Source organism: Doryrhamphus excisus, chromosome 12 (genome assembly GCF_030265055.1).
Source record: "Doryrhamphus excisus isolate RoL2022-K1 chromosome 12, RoL_Dexc_1.0, whole genome shotgun sequence".
NCBI lineage: Eukaryota > Metazoa > Chordata > Actinopteri > Syngnathiformes > Syngnathidae > Doryrhamphus > Doryrhamphus excisus.
The window spans coordinates 7016302-7041479 of record NC_080477.1 but is presented as its reverse complement, the minus strand read 5'-3'; the positions used below and the strand labels follow the sequence as shown (position 1 = coordinate 7041479).

The window sequence follows — 25178 nt, the reverse complement described above, 5'->3', positions numbered from 1 at the left end:
CAAAATAAAGTATTGAATCTCAGCAAGTTCATTTTTCCCAGCCCCATGCAAAGCCTCTCCACAACATTCCTTTCATAAATATGCAGCGCTGGAGTATTTTTTTTAAGAAACAGGAGAGAGCTGGTATGTGAGTGGGCTTAGAAAGAAGCCAAGGGAGGTCTTCATGATCACTATCATCATGTATGTGCAAACCCACGCTCCAGTGGTTTTGAGCAAGGTTGAGTGACCACCCCTCACCTCACATCTCCACTCTACTTCACACACACGTGCTTGCTTGCCTCCTTGCACGCGTGCACATACGAGACCGGTTTCATTTAACTCCCTTTTTGCATCGACGTGACAAACACCGTAGGACAGGGGTCTCAAACTCAATTTACTTGGGGGCTACTGGAGCTCGGGTCTGGGTGAGACTGGGTCGTATCAGGTTTTCCAAAAAAAACCCCACAAAAACGCATTTATTAAAAAAAAAACTAACTAGAGACTAGAGACCCAGCGACCTAAACGGTAGCCTTCAAGTTATTTCCCTTAAACTTAAATAGCAAAAAACTTACCACTTCCACACGGATAGGGAGGATAACTATTAACAGTTATTTAACCTTTAACATGAACATTAATCAAACATAGTCATATTTTCTGGGTACATGATACCATACAGCAAACTAGTGTCCTGCGGGCCACATTTGGCCCGCGGGCCGCATGTTTGAGACCCCCGCCGTAGGACTTCTGACAATAGCGTGAGCAGCAGCATTCTAAAACGCTATGAAAAAGGATTGCTTACAAAATCAAATGCCTTATTTAAAATCTATAAAGTCCGAATGTGTCTCCAGAGTGTCAACCACAGTGTTTTTTTTTCTGGCTGCTTGAAGAATGAGAGGCCTTCCTTTCATCATTGAAACAACCCCCCCACACCCCTCCTTTCTCAATTTCTCCAGCAAGCATTCTTGCCCTGTCTCCTTTAGATCTTTGCCAGTATGGAGTAGTGAGCTGCCAACACTAATATGGGGTCCCAACTATAAGCATGATGACTTACAGTACAAGACAGAAGAATAAAAAATGATACCGGTTAACATAAAAATAGTAAGTAATGTCATATTTTCCTTTTTTCATGTTGCATAAATAAAAATATTTGATGTGTGAGCAGTCACCCATAGCACATGTGAATAATCAGTCCAGCTTATATTGGGTTGTTGATGTCACCAAGTATGAATATATGTGCATTAAATACAATTAGTCATGGGAATGTATGGAAAAACAAGACCATCAATGTGGGCGGTAACAATCTTTTTATTCTTCCAAAGCAATCATTTTGAAATTAACAGATCTCACATGTGTAATTGTTTATAAAAGGCCAAAATGTGTGTGCCTCTGCACATAGTAATAGAAAGAATATATGAAAGTCATATTAATTGGGCTCACACACACACAGAATTTATCATTTCATTCATTAATAACATATTTATGCTTGTCCAGTATTTTTTACTCAGCTGTATGTGTCCACTCACCCTTCAAATTAATAGCTCAGGTCTGTCCGCTGTACTTCTATGTTACTTACTATCTACGTTTGATCCCTCTGTCAACAAGTGATCGTGTTTTGGTGAATCAAAGCAAAATATATAATTGCCTTGAAAAACACAACAATGTTGTGTTTACTCTTTCGCATCAAAATTCACATTAATTTGAAAGGTACTGCAGCTTCATCACACTTCCTGTGTGACCTCAGTGCTGAGAGTCTCCACCATGTCAGAGACACCGTCCGGGGCTTCCAGGACATCCCCACTCAGATTAACGTCCATTTTCAGTTCAAAGTCACTCTGCTTCTTGACAGGCGACTCCACTGACTTTTCAATACCGTTAACACACCCCTCGGGGTGTGTACGTTCTCCGTTTAGAACCGGGAGAGACGCCACTTCCATGACGTCCTCTGGAAGAGGAGAGATCTCAATATTACCGTTTTCCATCTGTGTTTTTACTGGACTCTCTGAGCAAGGCACGTCTTCCACAGAAGCTTCAGCAACCACAGCTTCGGTGCAAGAATCTCCTTCTGTAGCTGATTCCTCCTCTGAAGGCAGACATTCGTTTTGGACCTCCTCTGCATTCGCAGTCTCAAGTTCATCGATGGTAACCGTTGGTTCAGGTTCATTTTCTTGGTCTTGTTCCTCAGGCACAGGTTCCTCTGTGGCAAGGTTCTTTTCTGGCACTGGTTCCGGCATGGGTTCTGCAACTGGCTCTGGTTCAGGCTCAGTGATTTCCTCTGGTTCTGGATCTGGCTCCGAGACTGGTTTAGCTTCCTGAGAAGATGCCGGTGGGGCTGTTTCCTCCAAAATGGCCTCTGGCTCAGTAACAGTCACTGGAATGGGTTCCGGTTCTTCGGGTAGCTCCTCGGGACTCACAGGAATGACCTCTGCTTCTTTCTCTTCCACAGGTTCTGGTTCTTCTACTGGACAAGTTGTAGACTCTGGTTGTGCCTCAGTTGTTACAACAGTGCAGCACACTATTGGTTCTTCTGGTACTGGGGATGCCTCCTCTGATACCGCAGGTGCTTCTTCAAGAACTGGAGAAGCTTCCTCTGGTACTGCAACTGGTTCCTCTGGTACAGCAACTGGTTCCTCTGGTACAGCAACTGGTTCCTCTGGTACTGCAACTGCTTCTTCTGACATAACTGCCGGCTCGTTTGGTGTGACAGATGCTTGCTCCGTAACGGAAGGTTCTTCTGGTGCTTCTTCTTCTTTGACAGTGGTTGGTTCTTTTGATACTGGAGCAGCTTCTTCTTTAACTAGTTCTTCTGGAACTGGATCTGCTTCTTCTTTGACTGCCACTGGTTCCTCTGATACTGGAACCGTTTCTTCCTTGACGGTGACGGGTTCTTCTTGAGCAGGTGGTGCTTCTTCTTTCACTGTGACTGGTTCTTCTAGAACTGGAGTTGTTTCTGCCTTAACGGCGACCGATTCTTCTGGAGCTGCTTCTTCCGTGACTGCGACTGATTCTTCTGGTGCTGGAGCTGACACAGCTGCTTGTTCTTCAGGCGGGGCAGATTTTGGCTCTTCTGGAGCTTGCTCTGCTTCTTTTACTGCTGCAACAGCGGATCCCGCAGCATCCTCTTCCAAGTTGCCGGATTCGGTTGTCACCTGAGCTTCTGCTGATGGCGCCGCATCCTCCACTTTGCCAGACTCTTCTGCACTTGCAGTTGGTGCTGCAGCATCGTCCTTCTTCTCTTTGGGGTCACTCACATCATAACCCTTCTTCTTCTTGCTCAGTTTCCCTCCCATGGTGTCACCTATGAGAAGACGTGATAGAAATGAATACATTAGGTAACATTGGAAGATGCCTTTATTTGATCTTAATTCAATAAATCTTGAGCATGACATGGATAATCATGTTCATTTCCACGGGCAAATCCGGTTACCTAATTGAATCTATCTGACATAAGTTTAGACCCATGTTCCTCTTCATGTAAGACATATAACTAGAGAAGCATGACACATGTTACTCATGTAATTTTTTCATTGTATCATGTACCCAGATACTAATGGTCATCATAAACAGGCAATTGGTTTTGTTACATACACTGGATATTACCAAGGGTCTGTAGCCAAACACTTCACTTCATTCATAAAGACGATTTGGATACATTGTCTATACCAGGGGTCTCAAACACGCGGCCCGTGGACCAAATGTGGCCCGCAGGACACTAGTTTGAGGCCCCCGCCTTGATATGAAAGTTTAATGTTAGTGCGGCCCGCGCAAGTTTGATATGGATGCTGTATGGTATCATGTACCCAGAAAAAATTATTACGTTTGATTAATGTTCATGTTAAAGGTTAAATAACTGTTAATAGTTATCCTCCCTATCCGTGTGGAAGTGGTAAGTTTTTGGCTATTTAAGTTTAAAGGAAATAACTTGAAGGCTACCGTTTTGGTCGCTAGCTCTCTAGTTTGCGAGTTAGCATGTGTCTCAAGACCCTGCAGCTGCGCAATATGTTGTAAATAAAAAGAGTATAAATGTGACTATAGTCGTGTTTTGTCATGTCTACAGGGCTCTAATAATGCTTTGTTCATTTTAATCTGAAAAAAATAATTTGTCTACCCACCAACTATATGTGGTTTCTTAAGTTTTTATTATTTGGTGTTTTATTATTATTATTATATTTATTTATTACTGATTGATTGATTTTCTTTATTCTTGATTTGTTTATTTATTTTTCATCTTATTTTGTGTAGAAAAATAAAAAGTAAGATATTTGAGATACCTTGAATGAGACAACATACGTTTGGGATATCATTTTGTTCTTCCAAATGTTATTGTCTTCTACTTAAGGCTGGATGTATATTCGCATGAATATGGATGTTCATGCATAAATATGATAATAATATATTCATTCATTCATTTTCTACCGCTTTTCCTCACGAGGGTCGCGGGGGTGCTGGAGCCTATCCCAGCTGTCTTCGGGCGAGAGGCGGGGTACACCCTGGACTGGTCGCCAGCCAATCACAGGGCACATATAGACAAACAACCATTCACACTCACATTCATACCTATGGACAATTTGGAGTCGCCAATTAACCTAGCATGTTTTTGGAATGTGGGACGAAACCGGAGTACCCGGAGAAAACCCACGCATGCACGGGGAGAACATGCAAACTCCACACAGAGATGGCCGAGGGTGGAATTGAACCCTGGTCTCCTAGCTGTGAGGTCTGCGCACTAACCCCCCACCACCGTGCAGCCGATAATAATATATATCTAACTAATATTCATTGGGGAATACAGATACAGTAAGTACACAACAGAATTGTCTTTGAGTTAAAAAAAAAGAAGTAAATTGAGGATGTACACAAAGCACACAGTTTGACTTCCTTTCAGAGTAAAAAAAAAAAAAGAACTGTATGTTTTGGAAGGACATTGTCTCAGCTGAGTTTGTAGAAGCCAGCATGTTTGAAAATGGTCTCGATACTACGTGATACTACGTGATACTACGTTTTGTTTGGCGTAATTCCAACAGAAAATGTCAAGAATATGCAACCATCTTTTAAGACACAATGTCTAAAGGTGTCCGGGGGCCATTTTCTGCCTGAAACTCACATTTTTATTGTCCTTCTGCATATTCTAAAAATACAATCTATTCATTATTAATAAGATATATTATTAGATATCTGTGATTGGCTGGTGACCAATCCAGGGTGTACCCCGCTTCTCGCCTGAAAACAGCTGTGATAGGCTCCAGCACCCCCCGCGACCCTCATGAGGAAAAGCGGTAGAAAATGAAATGAATGAATGAATGACAATCTATTCATTATTAATAAGATATATTATTAGATATCTGTGATTGGCTGGTGACCAGTCCAGGGTGTACCCCGCCTCTTGCCCGAAGACAGCTGGGATAGGCTCCAGCACCCCCGTGAACCTCATGAGGAAAAGCGGTAGAAAATGAAATGAAATAAATATTATCAGATATTACACTAATTTCCTTTGTCACTTATAACACATATACATATACTGACCTATGTTTAATTTTTTTTTTTTTTAGCATCTTTAATGCACACAATGTATCAAAGCGCCCCGCCATCCTTCATTTTTTTCTGTATGCTGCCCTTGGTGGACTGAAACAGAACCCCAGACCAGGGCAGCATGTGGGTATGGGCACCAAAGTGCAAAAACGGGGAACTGTCCGTAGTGCTGCAGTGAAGCCATTAAGCCACACTGTGGCCACACACACCACCATGCTGGGTTAGGCAGGAAATCTATGAGTAGTCTAAATGGATTCTCCAATACGCCATTACTGTAAAACTGACTCAATTCTGCTTACAAACCACAATGCCTCAACAGAGTTCACTTCTAATTTTGATGATTTATTCCTTGTCTGGTGTTTTTTACACATATTTCATTTTTACTGAAAATCAAATATTGACTTCGAGGACATTTTATATCCATACAAGTAGACAAATATCGACACAACAGAGCTATAACAATGCAAAGACTAGAGCAGCATGTGCCGGCCGGCTTCTAACAAAAGAATGAGAGTCACCATCACTGCTACTTGGGGAAATGGGATTTGGACGACGAACTGAGGCTGTCTGAAGCTCTGTGATTGTAGACTTAAAATACAGGGAGATAAGACTGTGCACTTTTCAACCACTGTCCATCCCCCACCTAAAACCCACCCACCCACTCACCCACTCCCTGCTCTTTTTGTTCACCGCTTTGAACAAAAAAAATGTCTCCTCAAATACAATCTTTAACAAATAATCTTTTTAGCGTTTTCACACCGAGTGCATAACACAACAGCAACTTGTGGACTTTTGTTCCGGTTTCTTTTTAATGCATTTTTAATTCATTGCATGGCCGACTTGAAAAAAAAAAAATCAGTGCCCCTGCTTGTAAAGACACACACACACACTGAATACCACTGTGGACTGCTATGAAAAGGGGGAAACTCGCTGCCTTTATTATTTAAATGATTATATTTGCATAATTTGAAAAAAAAAAGAACATGCAGAGAACAATAGAAAAACTGCAGATGCGCTGGTATTTCTTTTTTTTTTCTTTCTTCAAAAGGAATTTAAAAAAATCGACGTATTTCAACAAAAAAATGAATAAAGCATCAGTGCGACCAACCTGTATTCGAGGAGAGTTCTCAGATGGTCTCCAGACTCCGCTTGAATGTGATAATGGAGGTGAAAGCCTTGCGAGTGACAGCTGCAGGCTCTCCGAGGTGCGGTGTGAGACTGGTGAGGAGGAGTGCCCCTCAGACATCTGTCGCTATCACAATCCAGCCTGGCCCACCAGGGCTCCCACTGCAATCTATACCCTCACAATGTTTAACTCCTCCTCTCCTGCAGACAACCTCTCCACTGCACATTTCTTTTCCTGAATCAATAGTACATCTGGGGACCAAATATGATTATATAAAACAATGTTAACTGCACAAAAAAAGAAGAAAGTCATATGAGAAATATGGGGTCCCACTAGGGGAGTATCATTGTAAGATGAATTATGCATACAGGCATCATTTTCACTTGTAAAGTAAACAATTAATCATTGCATGGTTGCATTTCTCATTATTATGCCTAAATATGCAAAAAATAACATGTTAATAACATTAACATGACAGTTGGGCTGAAAAAGCCACTGAAATGTTATCCAGACAATGTTGCAGACACACTAATCACACAAGCCGATAATAATAATAATAATAATAATAATAATAATAATAATAATAATAATAATAATAATAATAATAATAATAATAATAATAATAATAATAGGGCAGCACGGTGGTCGAGTGGTTAGCGCGCAGACCTCACAGCTAGGGTTCAATTCCACCCTCGGCCATCTCTGTGTGGAGTTTGCATGTTCTCCCCGTGCATGCGTGGGTTTTCTCCGGGTACTCCGGTTTCCTCCCACATTCCAAAAACATGCTAGGTTAATTGGCGACTCCAAATTGTCCATAGGTATGAATGTGAGTGTGAATGGTTGTTTGTCTATATGTGCCCTGTGATTGGCTGGCGACCAGTCCGGGGTGTACCCTGCCTCTCGCCCGAAGACAGCTGGGATAGGCTCCAGCACCCCCGCGACCCTCGTGAGGAAAAACGGTTGAAAAGGAATTAATGAATAATAATAATAATAATAATAATAATAATAATAATAATAATAATAATAATAATAATAATAATAATAATAATAATAATGGTAATAATTCAGTTTGGTTCTTCTCAGGATCTTCAGAACCCTAACTTAAGCTACCTGTCAAAACAAAACTAATGCCTTGTTTGTACCAATGTAAAAGGACAGCCACATAGTTATATAACTTGAGTGACATTCAGGTAGCAGTAAACCGGTCAGAAACTACAGTTTTGCATGTTCCCTATTGAATGTATGCAACATTTGCCTTGTTTTCTCAGGCACATGCGCACCACAAATTAGAAGTCAGCAGTCAGGTAACATTCTTTGGGACATAGCACCCTCTCCCTGTAAGCTCAGTACAACACACAGTAGATTGTTTTGGTTGCATTCTCTTGCAGAAACAACAAGCATGACTATAATTTGAATATTGAAAACCTAAACTGTATTATTGCCTCATCTTGTCAACCTTGGGTGTTGGGCTGGTTACATATATGTGTGGGTCTGTATTAAGGATGACACATTTTGTTTGTCAGCAAAACAAAACAAGATAAATCTGGCATGTTTTTCTTTACTGGCAGCAGAGCGACACTGTGACAAGGGGGCAGCAGGAAAGGCCGAGTTTCACATGATACAAAAGCTCTGGAATGCATTCCCAAGAGTTGGACCACAATCCTCGTCTGCTACCCTGCTTCCCAAGACATGGGAATCAACATGGGGGTGCCTTAGAAGTCCCCTACACCAACCAAATGCCCATAGCACACTATAAGTAAGATCTAGTGAAAACAAAATAATATGTTGCTGCACTGTTTGAACCAATAACTTACTGCAGCAGTGATCTTTGCAAGAACGGCCCTGTCTCCACAGGTTTAGTTTTACTAAATGAAAATGACCAAGATACTCATTTTTGTAACATTTATTTTGATAGTGTATTTCAACCCAAACAAACAAAATTTTGTATTGTTGAATAAGCAATCTACACATCCTGTCTATTTTACCATAATACATTCTATATCCTTTTTGTTTTCTTTCTCAGAAAATTGTAACCTGTTACATCTTAAACTAATGTGGAATTGAATACGCTATCAGTTTTTGCTGAGACTCAGAGAAGTATTCTAAACAACAATCACGATGTTGTTTGACGATGTTTCTTATGTTTTTATGTTTCTTTTGTTTTGTAGAAAATGAGGGAACAACAGATTCCCTTTAAAGAGAAAAAAAACTCCAGCACTCGCAGTTTTTTCTAACAAAACCCAACACCACCACCTACTGGAAGATGGTAGTACAACAGTTAAAATAATGTAATTTCCCAATTAAAAAGGCTAATTCAAATCGTACATAGACATAAACAGTAACGAAAAATAAACAAAATACAAATAAAATAAAAAGGAAAATAACAAAAAAAAATTATTATATGACATGTAAAAAGTTAGTTAGGTTTAGTTATGTTGCCGACTAAATTGTCCATAGGTATGAATGTGAGTGTGAATGGTTGTTTGTCTATATGTGCCCTGTGATTGGCTGGCGACCAGTCCAGGGTGTACTCCGTCTGTCCCCCGAAGTCAGCTGGGATAGGCTCCAGCATACCCCCACCACTCTAGTAAGGATAAGCGGCATAGAAAATATATGTATGGATGTATAAAGTACAAAAAGATACAAACGAAAAACACAATTCAGAAGTTGTTCACATGATATTTTTTTACGACGACGTTTTTACGACGTCTACAGCAAGTTTCGACTGTCGTTAGTTGCTCCCGCCCAGGCCCTGGCAGTGGCGCGGAGTGTCTGTCAAAGAATGAAACGTACCCGTGGCCACTTGGACTAGGGCGGTGCTAGTGGTGGCCAAGCAGCAGGGCCTTGCCTTTGTGCTCGTACAGAGAGAAGATGGCTCCCGTTTTGGAGAAGCAACACCCGGGCGCTGCCGGGGCAGCAGACAACAACAACGAGGAGGAAGAAGGACTAGACCTTTGGCAAGTTCTGCTATCCTTTTAGCAGTGTAATGGCTGTTAGGTTCTGTCGGAAAATGTACAGCCGCTATACTCTTGCTTTGTCACTACTGTTTGCTTCACAGCAAACACCGGCCCGGCTAACAGTAGCATTAGCACAGACTGAAGCTGGGCGTATGCTAGCCTTACTTGTGACAGCTACCTGTTTAACGCTTCTGCATAGTTTGGACCTTGTACATTTTAAATCATAGCTAATATAATGAAAACTTTTTAAACACCAGGTCAATTCCGAGAACTACCATTGCTATCACTTGTTTTTCCTAGTCTGTGTGGAGTCACAGCTAAGCTAAGTGCTGTCACTTTTGTATAGGATACAAGAAGCTAACGTGCATATCCAAGCTAACTAGCTGTTTAAGTACTTATGTCAGCCAGTAGAGATGACATCACTTTCAGCAGAGAACAGACTGGAAACGGGCCTGTATCACGTATAATGTCAAAAAGAGTTTGTATCACCATTCAATTCTGTTTTTATTGACAATCAATAATGCGACCCACTCCTGTTTTCCAGGACCTCAATATTGAGTGAAGTTTCTACACGTTCCAGTTCTAAATTGCCGTCAGGAAAAAATATTCTGGTATTTGGTAAGTGTTTATAAAACACTTTGTGGAAGACTGAGATTTTGCAGTGCTTGCAATCTTGTTTGTGGTTGTCAAATCTGACGGGAGTGGAGCACATTGGACTGCAAAACTATTTTTGTCAACTGCATTTCCTTCCATACAAGTAGGGTACATAATGAATAATATATACTCAGAAGTGGTGGCGGTCGGGAAGAGGAACATATGTGGAGTGATATTTGGCACAAAAGGCTTGTCTAATTAACATTGTGAGCTATTGTAGCTGATGACAATAAGATCAGGAGATAGTTTGAAAATGGAGAACGTATATTGAGTCTCTACAAGGGTTGCAACTAATGATTATTTTAAGAACTGATTCTTGGTCATTTATATTTTTGGATTAATCAATGAATCAGAGTTTTTATTTAATCAATTTTTATTTCAGCCTCTTGATTCAGAAAATTTCAACTGAAAGCAAATAACTACACTAACATCAGGTTGCCACTTGAATGTTCTGTTAAAATAATGTTAAAGCTTATTGTTTCAGTTAATGGAGTCGGTTAGGACTTAGATGGACCAAATTAATATGAAGCTAACACCCACAGTTAGTGGTTTGGTTTGCAATATATACACTGCTAAAAAATAAAGGGGACACTAAAGTAAGATCTGAATGAATGAAATATTGTTTTGGCCAAAATACAAGAGTAATAGGTCTGTTTTCATGGATGACTATGGAAATTAAAAAAAAAAAACATTTACATGTCAGAGGCTGAAATCAGAGAATATTAACATATTTAAATAAAAACAATGAATTGATTACCAAAATTAATCGAGTAATCGATTCAACCATCGATTAATTGGTGCAGCTATGGTCCATACTCTGATTTTTCATTCATCTTGTAAAGTAGTACAGCTAAATGTGTGTGGTGTTTTTTTTTAAGGGGAGGATGGATCAGGAAAAACTACACTTCTGTCCAAACTTCAAGGATCTGAACACAACAAGAAAGGGAGAGGACTGGAATATCAATACTTAAATGTCCATGATGAAGACCGGGATGGTGAATTCCTATGTTTATAACTATAATTTAGCTTTGTTCATGTTCATGTTAGTTGTACTTGCTGATTATTTTTCTTTTGCAGACCTTACGCGGTGTAATGTGTGGATCTTGGATGGTGACCTGTACCACAAGGGCTTGCTTAAGTTTGCGATTTCTGCTCAGTCCCTACCTGATTGCCTTGCCGTGTTTGTTGCGGATATGTCACGACCCTGGACCATCATGGAGTCACTGCAGAAGTGGGCTAGTGTGCTCCGTGATCATGTGGACAAACTGAAGATCTCTCCTGAGGATATGAGAGAAATGGAGCTCAAGAGTAAGTAATGGCTGACTTCATCTAACTGTGTTTTGAATTGTCATCTTACACAATCTCGACTTCATTGTATTGAAGATCGAATCCATGGCTATAGTCCTATTAGCCTCAGCTAACAGGACTAACTGTAATGATTAAAATTACCTTTTGTTGAGAAGAGTCATGTGTGTTTAACTACTGTATTTACGCTTCTGGGATTACAGTTAGCTCTTATTTTTTGGATGATTTTCAGACAGTTTTCAATTGGGCTTTGCATCACATTGCTTGGTTGTGGTCACATTTGGTGACATCATGTCATGTGTTTTGGTCCATTGGTGCAGTCGGCTTTCAGTCTGGACTAGAATCTGGATTGGGCGGACTGAGACCCATTTTGTAGTCAGTCTCGGCCCATCTGGTTGGTGCTAGACTGTGTTCACACTTGACGAAGCAAACAAACGCTAGTCAATTTTAAGCAGACCAAAATTAAAAGCTTGTAATGTGTTTTACAATTAGTCAAGGGAACATTTTGAATGGGAAATAAACAAATGTATCAGCACTTGATGTGAAATGTATCAGTAATTGTGACCTTTATTAGCTATTGGTTGTGAAACAAAGATAGATTTGAATACGCTCAGCTTCATGGAATTGTGATAGGAGATGTATACTGATGTGAAAGAATGTGAGGAAAAAATAAATGTTCAAATAAATCATTATCAAAAGGTTGTAAGGAATAGCTATTGGAGAATGGGAGTCAAGAATTGCATAATATTATACAATATGTTGATAAGACTGATTATTGTCAGAGGCTCATGATCCTCAGCAGTGTGTTCCGACTGTGGGCAGGTTCTCCAGATGAATGAATGAGACATGCGCAGATGATGTTCTCCAGTTAAATTTAGATGTGGTCATGTCTAGCTCACGGAGAGCTATCTTGTGTTCAGAACAGATGAGGCTTTTTATACGTTTTAGTCCAGCCGGTGTGGTTTTAAAGGCTGTTTTTGTCTGCCTTTCATGTTGAAGTGTTTTTTTTATTAGGCAGAACAAAATAAAATGTAAAAAATCTATAAATTTTTTTTACCAAAGATATCCAATAAATTTTTTTTTTACTTTACGGAATTAGATGGTGTGCTTGTTTTTACATTAATGAATGCGTTTCAGTATGAGGCAGAAAAATCATTGGTGGCATCAACTAGCTAGCAGCCAGCGGTTTGGAACTAAGATTTACATGATCAGGTGCAGACGACCATATTATAAGCGTAGCAGATATTAGCCACACCTATTAAATTTATAAACAAAGATTTTTCCAGCTGTTGGTTTCACCTGTATATAACGTCGCGATCACAGTGGATCCGTCGCTGCAGTGGTCCTGGTCCTATCCATCTTGCCGCCAAAATGCCACTTAGACAGGAACCGGTAGGCACTGCGGGGAGCATCCGATCTGACTGTGAAAATTTTGCTCGCGAGAGCAGATGTCTACGCGATAACTAGCCTTGTATACAGGAAGTTATTGTAAACAATAGCTGCATTTGCCTAAACAGCCACGTTGTCAGAGATTTCAGTGTTTTTTTTTTTTTGGTGCTGTAAAATAATGTGTATTACAGACTTCACAACTTGTGTGAATTTCGGGTGGTAGCCACTTTCTTTATTGAACAACACTGCACAACTCTACTGCGCATGGTATGGCAGCTGAGAAGGGACATTGAAGACACCAGGAATTTTTATTATTTTTTGGGTTTGACACGGACATCTAAACAGTGACTGATCAGAGTTCATTTCCCCTAATTAATTAATTGCAGAGCAGTTAAATCTAGTGGGTTGTGTTGATTAACTAAAGGATTAAAATGAGATCATAACACTCATCTATTCTGTGGGCTTGTGATACAGAAGAGCAAAGCACATGTTTATTACGTTGTGCATTTTGTGCAAATATCCATAATATTAAATGGGTTCAAGTTTGATGGTGTTTCTTGAAGAAGTCACTTAATGGAACAATAATAGTTAGATACTTCCTACCAGGCACTGAAATGTAGATACTGATATTTCCAGCAAAAACAAGCATAGTAACCGTGTCTTATACATCATTATCTGCCTTCATATTGTTTAACTTTGTATTCTAAGTAGTCTTTCTTTGAGGCAGCCATATTCAGTTCACGTTGACTTGTCTATGTATTTCAATGCTGCAACCCTACCCACCCTTGGTGAGATAATCATCCAGATAAGTTGTTTCCCTGCGTGACATTTGGATTTCTAGTGAGAACGATTCAGATTATATTTGTGGATGTGTATGAGAGACAGGCAGGAACTTGGAACTCTGTGTGAGTGGCGGCAATCCAAGGGATCTTGCAGCCCTCTTGCATCATGGTTCTCCTCCCCTACTGCAGCAGAGTATTCAGTCTGTGGGCTGAATCTTCTGAAAGTGGATGCTGGAGTTAAATTACAAGTCCAGCCCTACAGTGACAGGAAAAAAAGTACAGTGGACATTTTCTGCCACAATGTTAAGCAATGAAGCCTTAGGAATGATATGTTGGGGAATTTTGTTTTGAGAAGACTGAAAGGAAACTTACAGTATTTGAAAGCTCGAATGAAATATTTAAGTAATCGGATTTAACCTTTTAATGAAAGCACTGAAGCGTGTCATCTTTATTATATGAACACGGAATTTTATTGAAATTGCCAACTTTTCTCACCTTAAAATTACAGTTCGGCTACACACACTTATAAGTTACACGCATCTTATAAGACCAAAAAAGCCGAATGAAATAAGAAAATATAAAACAAAAATATCCTGATGAGGATCTATGTGTTGCGTTCTTAGCAGCTGAGTAAATATTACGGAGAAATAAATATTTCATTTTTTTAGGGATATCCAGTAACAGTTTATTCTACATTTGGAACAGCATTTTTTAACTCATTCACCGCCAGTCATTTTCAGGGATGCCAGAATTTTGGGGCATTTTTGCTGAACTTTCAAGACACACAATATTGAGGATTACGACTACATAACCATTCAAACCCTGTAGGACTGGGCACGACATAAAAAACAAGCTTATCGTTCATATCGATATAGACTAGATTTGATGCGGAGGTCTCATTTTTCAAGAAGACGCCGTGTTTAATAGTGCTTTATTTATTACTTTATTGTTTTCGTGCCATACTGACCCCTGAAGTAAGTGTGCAGCTATGAATGTTTATCTTGTTACATTTGTAGCCATTGTTTACACTCGGGAGTAGCTATTAGCTTTGAGCATCCCTTTGCTATGCCGAACGATCGGATATCCCCGCGGAGATATGGAGGAGAGGAGGCTGCATAGACATAGTGAACAGCAAAAAAAGGCGGTATAAAGGTTGCTGTATAAAGGCTGCATCAACCATGTTTACCGGCTGTCACATCAATTTCAGTGGAAATGTTTAACTGTACTATTAGCTATATCAGGGGTCACCAACCATTTTTCCGGTGAGTGCTACATTTACAAAACGAAAATGACCAAGAGCTACTCATTTTGTAACATTTATTTCATAGCTTATTATAAGGCAAACAAAAGCAAATGTGCTTGTTCTACCAGAACGTTAACAAAATGCTGGTATCCATAACTCACATTTTGTATTTCACAATGGTAGACTGTGGTGGTACTGTTCACTCTTGATGTGGTTGCGTTGCTCGCCAGTATAGCAATGGATTTCGACAGTCGCGATTGTTTGTTGCACCCCGTGTGTGGCGCCCGTTAGACCGCCGAGTGCCACACACGCATATGAGCCGCCACCCTTCTGATGACCCCCCCCAAAGTGCCACGCAACTCGTCATCCTGGCGAGACATTTTCGTGGCATGTTTTGTAAGGTGCAAAACTTAAATTACTCACTAGAGACAAGTCCCACATGGCAGTCATGCCTGTCTTGGCTTTGTGAATGGAATGTTGGTGGGGGATGGTCACTATAGGCTGGATGCTGCAATTGGGCGAGGTGATCAGTGTTTCAAAGCAAGTATTGGGATATACCGATACCATGCTTTTTCACAGAAATCACCAGATTATTATATTTTATTCAGTATGTATATAATTCAATAATAAAGTAATAAAATAACCACAAAGTGTGAGTAGGCCCACATATAGCCTCATTAGAATTCCAGTAAGTTGATTTTAAAAAAGTCTGGTTATTTTTTCAAAGAACAGAAATTTGATTTAAAAGTACTTAAATTACAGTCATGGATGCAATTATGCGATAAATTTGGTATGGACCAAAGGATGATGTCCATACGTCAGTTTTAACTCTAGAGTCCTTGGTAAATAGTTTGTCAGCTATTCTGCCTTGGAGAGAGTGGGGGTCAAGGCAAGGAAATGATCAAAAAATGTATTGGCCTCGGGTGAGTTTTCCATCCACATTTATTCCACAATAATTGAGTTCCACATGCCAACATTTACAGCGAGTGAAGTCTAATTTGTGCTGAATGTTTCTATATATTCGCTTCAGAACCAAGGAGGCATCCTTCCAGGCTGGGATATTTTCCTATTTGTTGCCCCATGTACTAAATCCCATCTTTAAATCAAGGATTGGCTCCAAAGTGCAAGTTAATCTGATGTTGTGGCCTCTCCCTTGCTACATTCTCAAGCTCCCGAGGAAGTAGGCCAAAGCTTCCTGCAACTAAGCAGATACACACACCCTTAATGGTTTTTAACAGCTGGAGTTGCAAAGAAAGGATTCCATATTTCTTTAGCTTTAATTTAAGTTTTTGCGTTGACATTTTAAATAGTGTCAATGTTATCTCTCAGCATTTTAGTTAGCACTTTTCCAGACACTAAAAATGAAATTATGGTCATGCAATATAGTTTTGTAGTGACTTCACCTGAAAGGACCAACATCCCAAAGAGGTTAAGTGGGTTAAGGGATTAAGGGATGGTTAAGGGATGCAGAGATCTATAAGGATGCAGACATCAACAACACTACTTGGTCATGTTTGTTTTTCCTTTATGCCCATACAACAACAACACAGATCTAGAAATTCACAAATGTTTTCAAATATTTTGCTCAGATAATGTTCATAATGTGTATTACAGATTAAGAGGAGACATGTAAGAACTTTTCCCCAACTTTTCTATTGCCTACTGAGGGATGGATCTTTCAGCGGTGTGTTTCATAGCTCATGTTTTCTTCCCCTTGTCTTTGTGTTAGTGGTGAAAGCATTCCAGGAGTACACAGAACCAGAGGATGCCATGCCAGGCTCTCCACAGAGACGGGCCACGACAGCAGGGGAAGATGAAGCTGTTGTGCTACCACTTGGAGACAACACACTCACACACAACCTGGGCATTCCAGTGCTAATAGTTTGCACAAAGGTAAGCTATTCCTGAAGGATATAGCTTAAAGACATTTAAATGTGTACTCAGCGATGGCTAAATGTAAACTTGTCAAATTATTCTATAATTTCCTCTCACAGTCAGAACCACTGAATATCTTTGTCTCAAATATATGTATGCTCTGCTTTCCTCGCCCTCCCCCCAAGCTCTGCTAATCTTGTTTACAAACAAGCTCAGGCAGAAGTTGTTGTATTTGGTGATTCCCAGTAAGAGAAAAAATATTTTCATGAAATATCCGCCAAACTGTTGCTGGAGCCAGAAGTAGCGCACGCTTTCCAGGAAAGGTGCATTAGTTTCGGACACACTGTGTGTCCATGCGGCGACATCACTTACAACTTCTGAGCTCCACCGCATGCCCGGAGGTGGGCTGTTTGGGGGAATACTGTATATTAAAATGGCGTGTTTTGGCAGAAAGCACAAATCCAAGGAAATACAGCTGGAATAGGTGCAGATTCTGTAAAATCTAAAATGTTTTCTGTGTTGGTTATTGTGTGTAGCTGCTCTATAGGAATCCACAACTCAATACAAAGGGCTGAAAAATGAGCATAATTGGTCCCCTTTAAGGTTAACAGTTCCAGCAAAAACAGTTTTAGTATCATAAACATATATTTTTTTGTTTTTTAATCAAATTCATGGATGGCATTGTGTCACAACAAAACAAAATCACAACAAAACAGCAGCTGTAGGAAGCTATTCTGATAAAATTCCAAAAACTCACAAGTTCAATATAAGAATTGTGGAGGTTATTCCAAAGAAAAAATTGTACTTTAAAGTTTGATGACTTGAAAATTATGACTATAATTGACATTGACTATCTGGCAAAATTAGAAACAAATATAATTTGCAATGCAGTATATTGTCAAATTCATGTCCTTAGTGATGCCTAGCCTCCCTTCACTCCATAAAATAATTTCCCTGAGGTTCTCCTGGAACATCTGCCATGTCTCTCTGAGTTTCACCAAAATACTTTACTATCTAGGCAACTTATTCCATTGCTGGATTTTACTGATCTGCCCTGCAATCCTCAAGAAGCAAGTAGTCTCTCACTCGCCGATGTGAAATACCTTTTTATACAAGCTTTTACTTTGGTAGTGTGGTTTTTCACAGACTCTCATGTGATAAAAAATGCTTTCCTGGCAAGCCTCTGGGCAAAGACCTCTGCTGAAAGTGCCTTGTTATCAGCTGTGCTTCACATGATAGATGTGACCATTAAATAGTGAATATGCCCTTTCTGTGTGTGGGCTCTGATAGTTTTCCAGAAAGATTCTCAACATCAAGATCTCTTTCATATTTTGTGATATTGTTATAGCCGTCGTGTTATAAGTATATACAGTATTTGTGCATTTTCTTTTTATGTGATAATTCCTCTGATCTCCACCAATACTATGCTGTCTCATCATGAGCTGACTGAGATATCAAATCATATCAGTATTGTTTTTTTCTGCCGAAAATGACATCAACATGCAAGTGATGAGATGTTTCAAGGAGCAATATGCTCAGTATGAAACACTGCTCCAGCTTCTTTTAAATGTTTTCCTCACCCACATTTAAAGGTATAAGTGGCCCTGTGCTGGAATATGAAATCAAGCATTGTCTGTTCAGTATGTTTTTTTTAGTATAAAAAATACTACTTTCACTACAGTTATTTTTGCTTGTACACAAAAGAATGCATGTTTTTGTTACCAGGGGAACAATTACGTGACTAAATAGTCATATTACTACACGTCAACATAATGATATTATCTTGGTTAGTGTGATTTGCTGTGTTCTTTGCCCTTGAAGAAAAAGCATTGGTGGAAGTTCCACTCTAATTGTAGAAATGCTTTGAAACTCTGACATTTTATCACACACAACACTTCAGTTATATTCTGTGTCATTACAAACATCCGTGTAAACCACCCAGAAGCCACATATGACTGCAGATGTCCTAATCCTCCTTAAGGACTGCAATAATGCCTTCAGGTCTGTACCATAGAACTTTGCCAGAATGAGCTCAACAGGGGCTCCTGAGAAGCAAAATCAGCTTACAAGAGGAAGATTGGAGATCGTTCCATGTGGGCGTGGCAATGTGGACAGTAAATCCCTAGCACTGGTCACCAAATTTTGGGCTACTTAAAACCAGTCCAGCTTTTCTTACACACATTTCATTAACATGGGAAGTATTATGCTCCCTTTTAAAGGCGTATTTTTCTTTTAAACTGTTGTTACAGTAATTACACTAAAAACAGTATTAATCCCAGATGCGACTACATTCATTTTACCACTGTTGTTATACCTAGTGCAACAAATGTGCAATATGTCAAGTAACTGTTAATTAAACTTTACTGTAACACACATAACTGTAAGTGACTCATTTTATTTAAAATGTTAATGTATTAGTTGTGATATTTTCTCACCTGCATTCATTCTCTTTCTAATCTACAGTGTGACTCAGTCAGCATATTGGAAAAGGAACATGACTACAGAGAAGAGCACTTTGACTTCATCCAGTCCCACATTAGGCGATTTTGCTTACAATGTATCCTTCAAACATTTTCTATTTATGTTGTCCTTGATATTTGAAATGTCACTTATGATAAGAACATTTACCTTGTAACGTCTATTTCCACCTACTTTATAATCTTAACCCAATCAAACAGATGGAGCTGGCCTAATCTACACCTCAGTAAAGGAGGAAAAGAATCTGGATCTACTTTACAAATATATTGTACATAAGTTGTATGACTTCCATTTTACCAATCCAGCCCTAGTAGTGGAGAAGGATGCAGTGTTCATGTAAGTTACATTTATATTTCACTGGGTTGTCTCGTCATTGGCTCACATGGCACTGGTGATAATTGGATGAGCTTCATTAAACTAATGATACACTAAAAATTAATTTTGTATTATACTTTTGTAGTCCATCGGGATGGGATAATGAGAAGAAAATCTGCATTTTGCATGAAAACATTACAACAGTCAGACCTGAAGATCCATTTGAAGATTTTATCACTAAACCTCCAATACGAAAGGTATGACAATCGATTAATACAGTCCTAAATGTATGTCACCACTGATACCTTGGTGTTTCATTATTATGTTCCCAACAGCTGGTTCATGACAAAGAAATAAATGCTGAGGATGAGCAGGTGTTCCTGATGAAGCAGCAGGTATGTTTTTTTGGAATTTACTGCATATAATGGGACATACCTATGTCTCCTACAAAGACTGCTATTAAATCACCACCAAAAACCTCCCAACAAGATTTTATGGTTTTATATACATGGTGTGACCATGTAGTAACAGGCACACTTGATAAAGTGTAATACTTAATAGTATTTTACCGGACGCTGGATGCATTTATTTCACATAGCAACATAGAAATGAATGTCTACAACTAGTCTACTTTTCCAAACTCCAAAACAAATACAGCGACAGCTTCAATATGTAACATTACCTTTTGGTAGTGGTCTCAAGCACTGCGGGCGAGTATGTGGTGAAGCTATTTGCTTTCGTCTGTGTGGTGTGGTAAGTTGTCAGCACACCATTTATATGTTGAGTTGTTGGTGATTTTATGATTTTTTTTTCAGAAGGCTTTATCGTTGTTTCTCATTACGTGCATTTTAGCTGTGTCTTTTTAGCTCTCTCTTTATATATTCAGAATGCACAGAAAAAATAAATATGTTTATGTATCACATAATGATTGACGATGATGGGCAATTTTAAAAAGTACAGTTTTCAGTTAAAGAGAAGAAGCTTGAATTAAGACACAATTTTCTTATATCTCTTATAATACTTGAAACTGTGCTGACTGGCAAGTCCTATTGAAAATTTGATCACGAAACATAATTAGGCACAGAAGCAAGTGTTCTTGTCGAGCACAAACAGGTTATGATCTACAATGCTTGAAATGACTTGTTTGGTGTGAAAGTGACTCCTCTTAATGTGCCTCATCTGAAATATTTTGTTCCTTGTTTTGACAGTCTTTGTTAGCCAAACAGCCAGCCACGCCAACAAGAGGAGCAACTGTAAGTGTCACGGCTTGGAGGTTTTGAAACACTATATTGCATACAGTCACTTTGTCAGTCGAATAATTGTAGCTATAAATTCATGATTACATTATGTCTCTCTGATTTCTGTGTTGCAGGAGTCTCCAGGGAGGACAGCATCAGGTTCTCCAAGGCCTGCAGGACGTGCTGGCCAGCCCACACTGACCAGTGGCTCTCCAATGGCTGCTGTCAAAAAACCTGATGCCAACATGAAAGGTATGCCAACATGAAATGTTATCCTTAAAACCTGAAATGCTCTATATAAACGTTTCCTGATTTGCTTATTTCTCACTGTGGTTTAAATACTGCCCCCAAGCGGTAAGGAATATAATCATTCAAGCGTCATTAATGTTGACAAATTGTGCCTTTATGCATACTACATCCTTTTCAGGGATACTTATGGGATACTTATTTTAGAATGAGTATGAAATAATGTGAACTTACAACAGATTTAGTCATTTATTAATTACCATTGAAAAGGTAACTGTTTTCTCTCCTGTCACTGACAATCATATTGTTAAAATTTATTCAACATCATACAACATTTAATGCTGATATAATGTAGGAAGGCATTGGTGTTGGTAATGATGTCCCGCTCCATATTTCTGCCACAGCAGGGGCTGCCAATGAGGGCGTACTGGCCAACTTCTTCAACAGCCTGTTGAGTAAAAAGACAGGTTCACCAGGGAGCCCTGGAAGTGGAGCTGTTGGAGCTGGAGTGCAAGGCTCTGCCAAGAAAACAGGTACAAACACTGAAACGTCTGACATGTAAAGAACAAAGTACGCGACACCTCCATTCATAGTAGGAGTTACCATTTAATGAAGTTGACATTTTGTGTTATGGTGTACCACTTAATTGCTCAACTAACCTAACCTTTTTTTTTATCAGTTGCTGATAGTCCTTTTTACATCCTTAACATTTATTTTGTATATGAGACCACTAAAATGTACCTCTTTTTCCAGCACTGACATAGCTGAAAGGATAATGCATGCGCATGCGTACTTTTGGCATGATGATTTATTTAGCATGTCTTAAGTATGGCAGTGAGCCACCAGCCTTTGAGCATGGGAATGCGTCACCTTCCAACCTCCATTCATCTGCAGAAAACTGCTTTTTATGAACTTGTACAGAAGCTACAGGAGGTTACTTTTGGGATTTGTCTCCCTTTTGTTTACAAGGACAGAAGCCGGGTTTGACTGACGTCCAGGCTGAGTTGGACCGAATGACTCGCAAACAGGACCCCATGGTTTCAGCTAACAACATATCACCGCAGACTGAGAATGAAGCATGAAGGCCGCAAAAAGAGCTGCATCATCCACCGCATTAATAATGGAAATTTACATGTGAGCATAATTATTTGACCAAATTCCCATGTCCGTCTATGTCGGTCAGCAGACGAAGCAGGTTTCACCAAAATCAGCTAAATAATTTTGAGATGCTATCAGATGTTTTGGTGTTCTGGTGTGAGAGAGGGGGAGAAATAGAGAAGGTGGTATAGAAGGTGTTAGCAGGACGATAGTGCTGAAGATTTGGCTTTATATATGTCTTCTCTTCCACTTTCAATGTTATTTGCCAAGGTTGTCAGTGTGGCCAAGTGTCTATGGAAATGTGCACACTTACACAGACACATTGGGTTGATACACTGGGTTGCAGGCCTCCCAGTAGCTGAGGTATATAAAAGGTATAAAAAAAATAAAATAAAAATAAACACTCCTCAGTGAGTTTTAAGAGTGGAAACATACTGGCCTCCAATTCAGTTTATCTCATGTAAAGAATTGGATCGGGATTGGAAAGTTATTTAAACTTTTAATGGTATTCATCATGGAGCATAATTAAGATTTTTGCAAACAAATTTAGTTTGTAAAAAATGTTGGAATTAATGCCGTAGTATTTATACATCGTTTCTCTTTTTTATTTGACATTTTTGCACCGTTTTAGTTTAAGACGATGATCAATATAAAACATGTTCATATGCCACTGATGGCATGACATGTGATGAATTTGGATAGCTAATAGCATATCATGGTTGCCCTAGTCATCTCGAAGGATTCTTGTAAATATGAATACAACAAAAAAACAATCTCTTCAGGTTTGAATTTTGTGTACAAATACAAGTGTTGCAAATCCTGGCGATTGTTTAACAAAGCTGGCATTTGACAGGCTTTGAGTTTCCAACAGAATCTCTTCTTTAGCTACAGGTGTGTATATTTGGGAAGGGGATTGGGCAGCATCTTTCCTACAAGAACTCCCAAAAGTGCCTCGCACACTTAGCTGTTCATTTTTCTGCATGAGGAAAAACACTGTAGCGCCACTGGTTGAAAAGATGTAGTCTGTGTCTTGTCATCCAAATAATTTATTTCTATTTACATTTTTCTTAATGTACATCAAGCCTGTGGTTGCTGTTATTTTGTTTTGTTTTGTTTTCTGGAAAAAAAATATCTGTGGCCTCATTTAATACATCGATGTAATGCCTTCATACAAACTGTAAAGAATGAATATTTGTGTACCCCGTACAGTGTGCTCCAAACCACTCGCTTCAAAGCCAAAACACACAATAATTTGCTGTGGTCTGAACAAAATGGGATCCCGTACCGTTCAGTGTTGAACATCACTGTGGTCCTGCTCTGCTTTCCGCTTTCCCATGTGGTATTCACATATTGAAAACATTCCGATTTTAGTCAAATAATGGCTTTCCCTGCAGGAAACTTGTTTGACCTGTTTTGTTGAATCCCTCCAACCCCCTTTGCCCTAAAATGACATTTGCCTTCAAAGTACATTTACATTTATCACACCAGTTGCCCTTAATTGATGCATTTTTTAAAAATTAATTTACCTCACCAGTTAATCTGTAATTCAAGTATGTAAACCACGACCATTTTTCTGTAGTTGTCCCCACACGCCATGTTAATGTGAAGCGAGCCGCTGCTTATTTGATGAACAGAAGCAGAGAAAGGACATATGGTGTAAATTAGACATGGAAATGACCTTTTTGTAATTTTAGTCACCCATACATATTTTCCTCCCATGACCCGGACCTCCAACTGAACCATTTCACAAACTGTACAAATGTGAGGAAAACTTTATATCCTACTTTGCTGCATTTAGGGTTTCAGTAAGAAAGTTCAAAATGACTACGCACACACACCAAGCATTTATATTTGTAAATGTTGCTCTGAAGGAATAGCTAAACAACCATATTGTTGAGATGACTTAATGGAGGATTGGAATTGTCGTGAGAAGTTACAAATGTACAATGATTACGTTTAATCAAAACTGATTGGGTGGCATATGCAGTAGATCAGGGGTGTCCAAAGTGCGGCCCGGAGGCTATTTTTGCCCCACAGCTTTTTTAAGCTGGGCCTTCTGCATATTATTTAAAAACAAAAATATTAGTTATTACAATAATAACTATTTCATTTGTCAACGATAACACAAAAGCGAAAATGTTTTCATCAAAGCTGAGCATTTGCGTCTTTAATGCATCAAATATATTATCCTTTCACTTTTCTGTATGCAGCCCTGGACACCCCTGCAGTAGGTAAAGCACACCTCCAAGAACAACCAGGAACTAAGCACTTTTCCTTGGACACCTGTATCAGTTTCCTGTGGCAACAGTTAAAGACACAGAATGCATACTTTTTGCCTTGCGTTTTGGTGCGCACCGTTTAATAACATTTGTTTATCTGCATTTGCTGCTGTTGTTTTAGAAGGTTGCCCCTGTGGTTAACTATGGAATGCCCTCTTTTTTTTGTTCTGCTTTGAAAACCAATTCTGTAGATTTTGTGCAATGTGTATTTTTGGACATGATGAAGACGAATAACTAGTCATTTTTGCCCAAGAAATGTCTCCTGGCTTGTGTTTACAACCTTATAGATTGTTGTTTTTTTGTTTTTTTTTGTTAACGACTGTTTTGCCCATTGACGTTTTCTGTTTTCTGGACATTCAAATATCACTCCAAACTTATTGATTTACACCTTTTTGGCCACACTTGTTAGAATTGTCAGTTGGTAAAAGGAAAGTGCTCTCTGCTGCTTGGTTCCATAATTGCACGTTTTATTTGTGATGACTGGATGTCTTTCCCAACGTTGAATACTGGGCTGAGGTAACTTTTGTACTCCAGCATCAGTTGAATTCAACTGTTGCCCGACAACTTTAATGAATTGCCTTCGACCACTAATGGTGGTCTTCATCTGTATGAGACTACGAGCTTCTGCTTCCAGTTCTTTTGTATTCAGGATATCAAAACGTTATTAAAAACAAAAAAGACTACTTTT

At 39.3% G+C, this 25178-nt stretch overlaps 2 protein-coding genes across 5 annotated transcripts; one reads left to right on the top strand and one right to left on the bottom strand.

Annotated features, from left to right (window-relative positions):
* Positions 1-1266: 1266 nt before the first annotated feature.
* On the bottom strand, positions 1267-6780 carry si:dkey-56m19.5 (cell surface glycoprotein 1). The gene is made up of 2 exons (XM_058089366.1): positions 6614-6780; positions 1267-3274 (listed from the first exon to the last, which is right to left on the bottom strand). Exon 2 carries the CDS (start codon positions 3264-3266, stop codon positions 1698-1700), a length of 1569 nt encoding a protein of 522 aa, XP_057945349.1. The 5' UTR covers positions 3267-3274; positions 6614-6780; the 3' UTR covers positions 1267-1697.
* Positions 6781-9395: 2615 nt separating this feature from the next.
* dync1li2 (dynein, cytoplasmic 1, light intermediate chain 2) lies at positions 9396-25173 on the top strand. Of its 4 annotated transcripts, none has more exons than XM_058089370.1 (13): positions 9396-9588; positions 10133-10206; positions 11121-11237; positions 11320-11550; positions 16691-16854; positions 19300-19393; positions 19515-19650; positions 19775-19886; positions 19965-20024; positions 20838-20882; positions 21002-21119; positions 21521-21646; positions 22088-25173. In XM_058089370.1, the coding sequence occupies exons 1-13, from the start codon at positions 9503-9505 to the stop codon at positions 22102-22104; spliced, it is 1380 nt and encodes a 459-aa protein (XP_057945353.1). In that variant the 5' UTR covers positions 9396-9502; the 3' UTR covers positions 22105-25173. The 4 variants fall into 4 exon arrangements, with proteins under 4 accessions (XP_057945353.1, XP_057945351.1, XP_057945352.1 ...); XM_058089368.1 differs by having other exon boundaries at positions 22083-25173; XM_058089369.1 differs by having other exon boundaries at positions 9397-9588; positions 21518-21646.
* The last annotated feature ends 5 nt before the right edge of the window (positions 25174-25178 follow it).

Bases quoted from the DNA above. Each gene is read 5' to 3' on its own strand.
- si:dkey-56m19.5 (XM_058089366.1), bottom strand. From the start codon at position 3,266: ATGGGAGGGAAACTGAGCAAGAAGAAGAAGGGTTATGATGTGAGTGAC.
- dync1li2 (XM_058089367.1), top strand. From the start codon at position 9,503: ATGGCTCCCGTTTTGGAGAAGCAACACCCGGGCGCTGCCGGGGCAGCA. The intron at 19,394-19,514 runs GTATCCTTCAAA...CCAATCAAACAG, and splicing joins TAGGCGATTTTGCTTACAAT to ATGGAGCTGGCCTAATCTAC. The intron at 19,887-19,964 runs GTATGACAATCG...TGTTCCCAACAG, and splicing joins CTAAACCTCCAATACGAAAG to CTGGTTCATGACAAAGAAAT.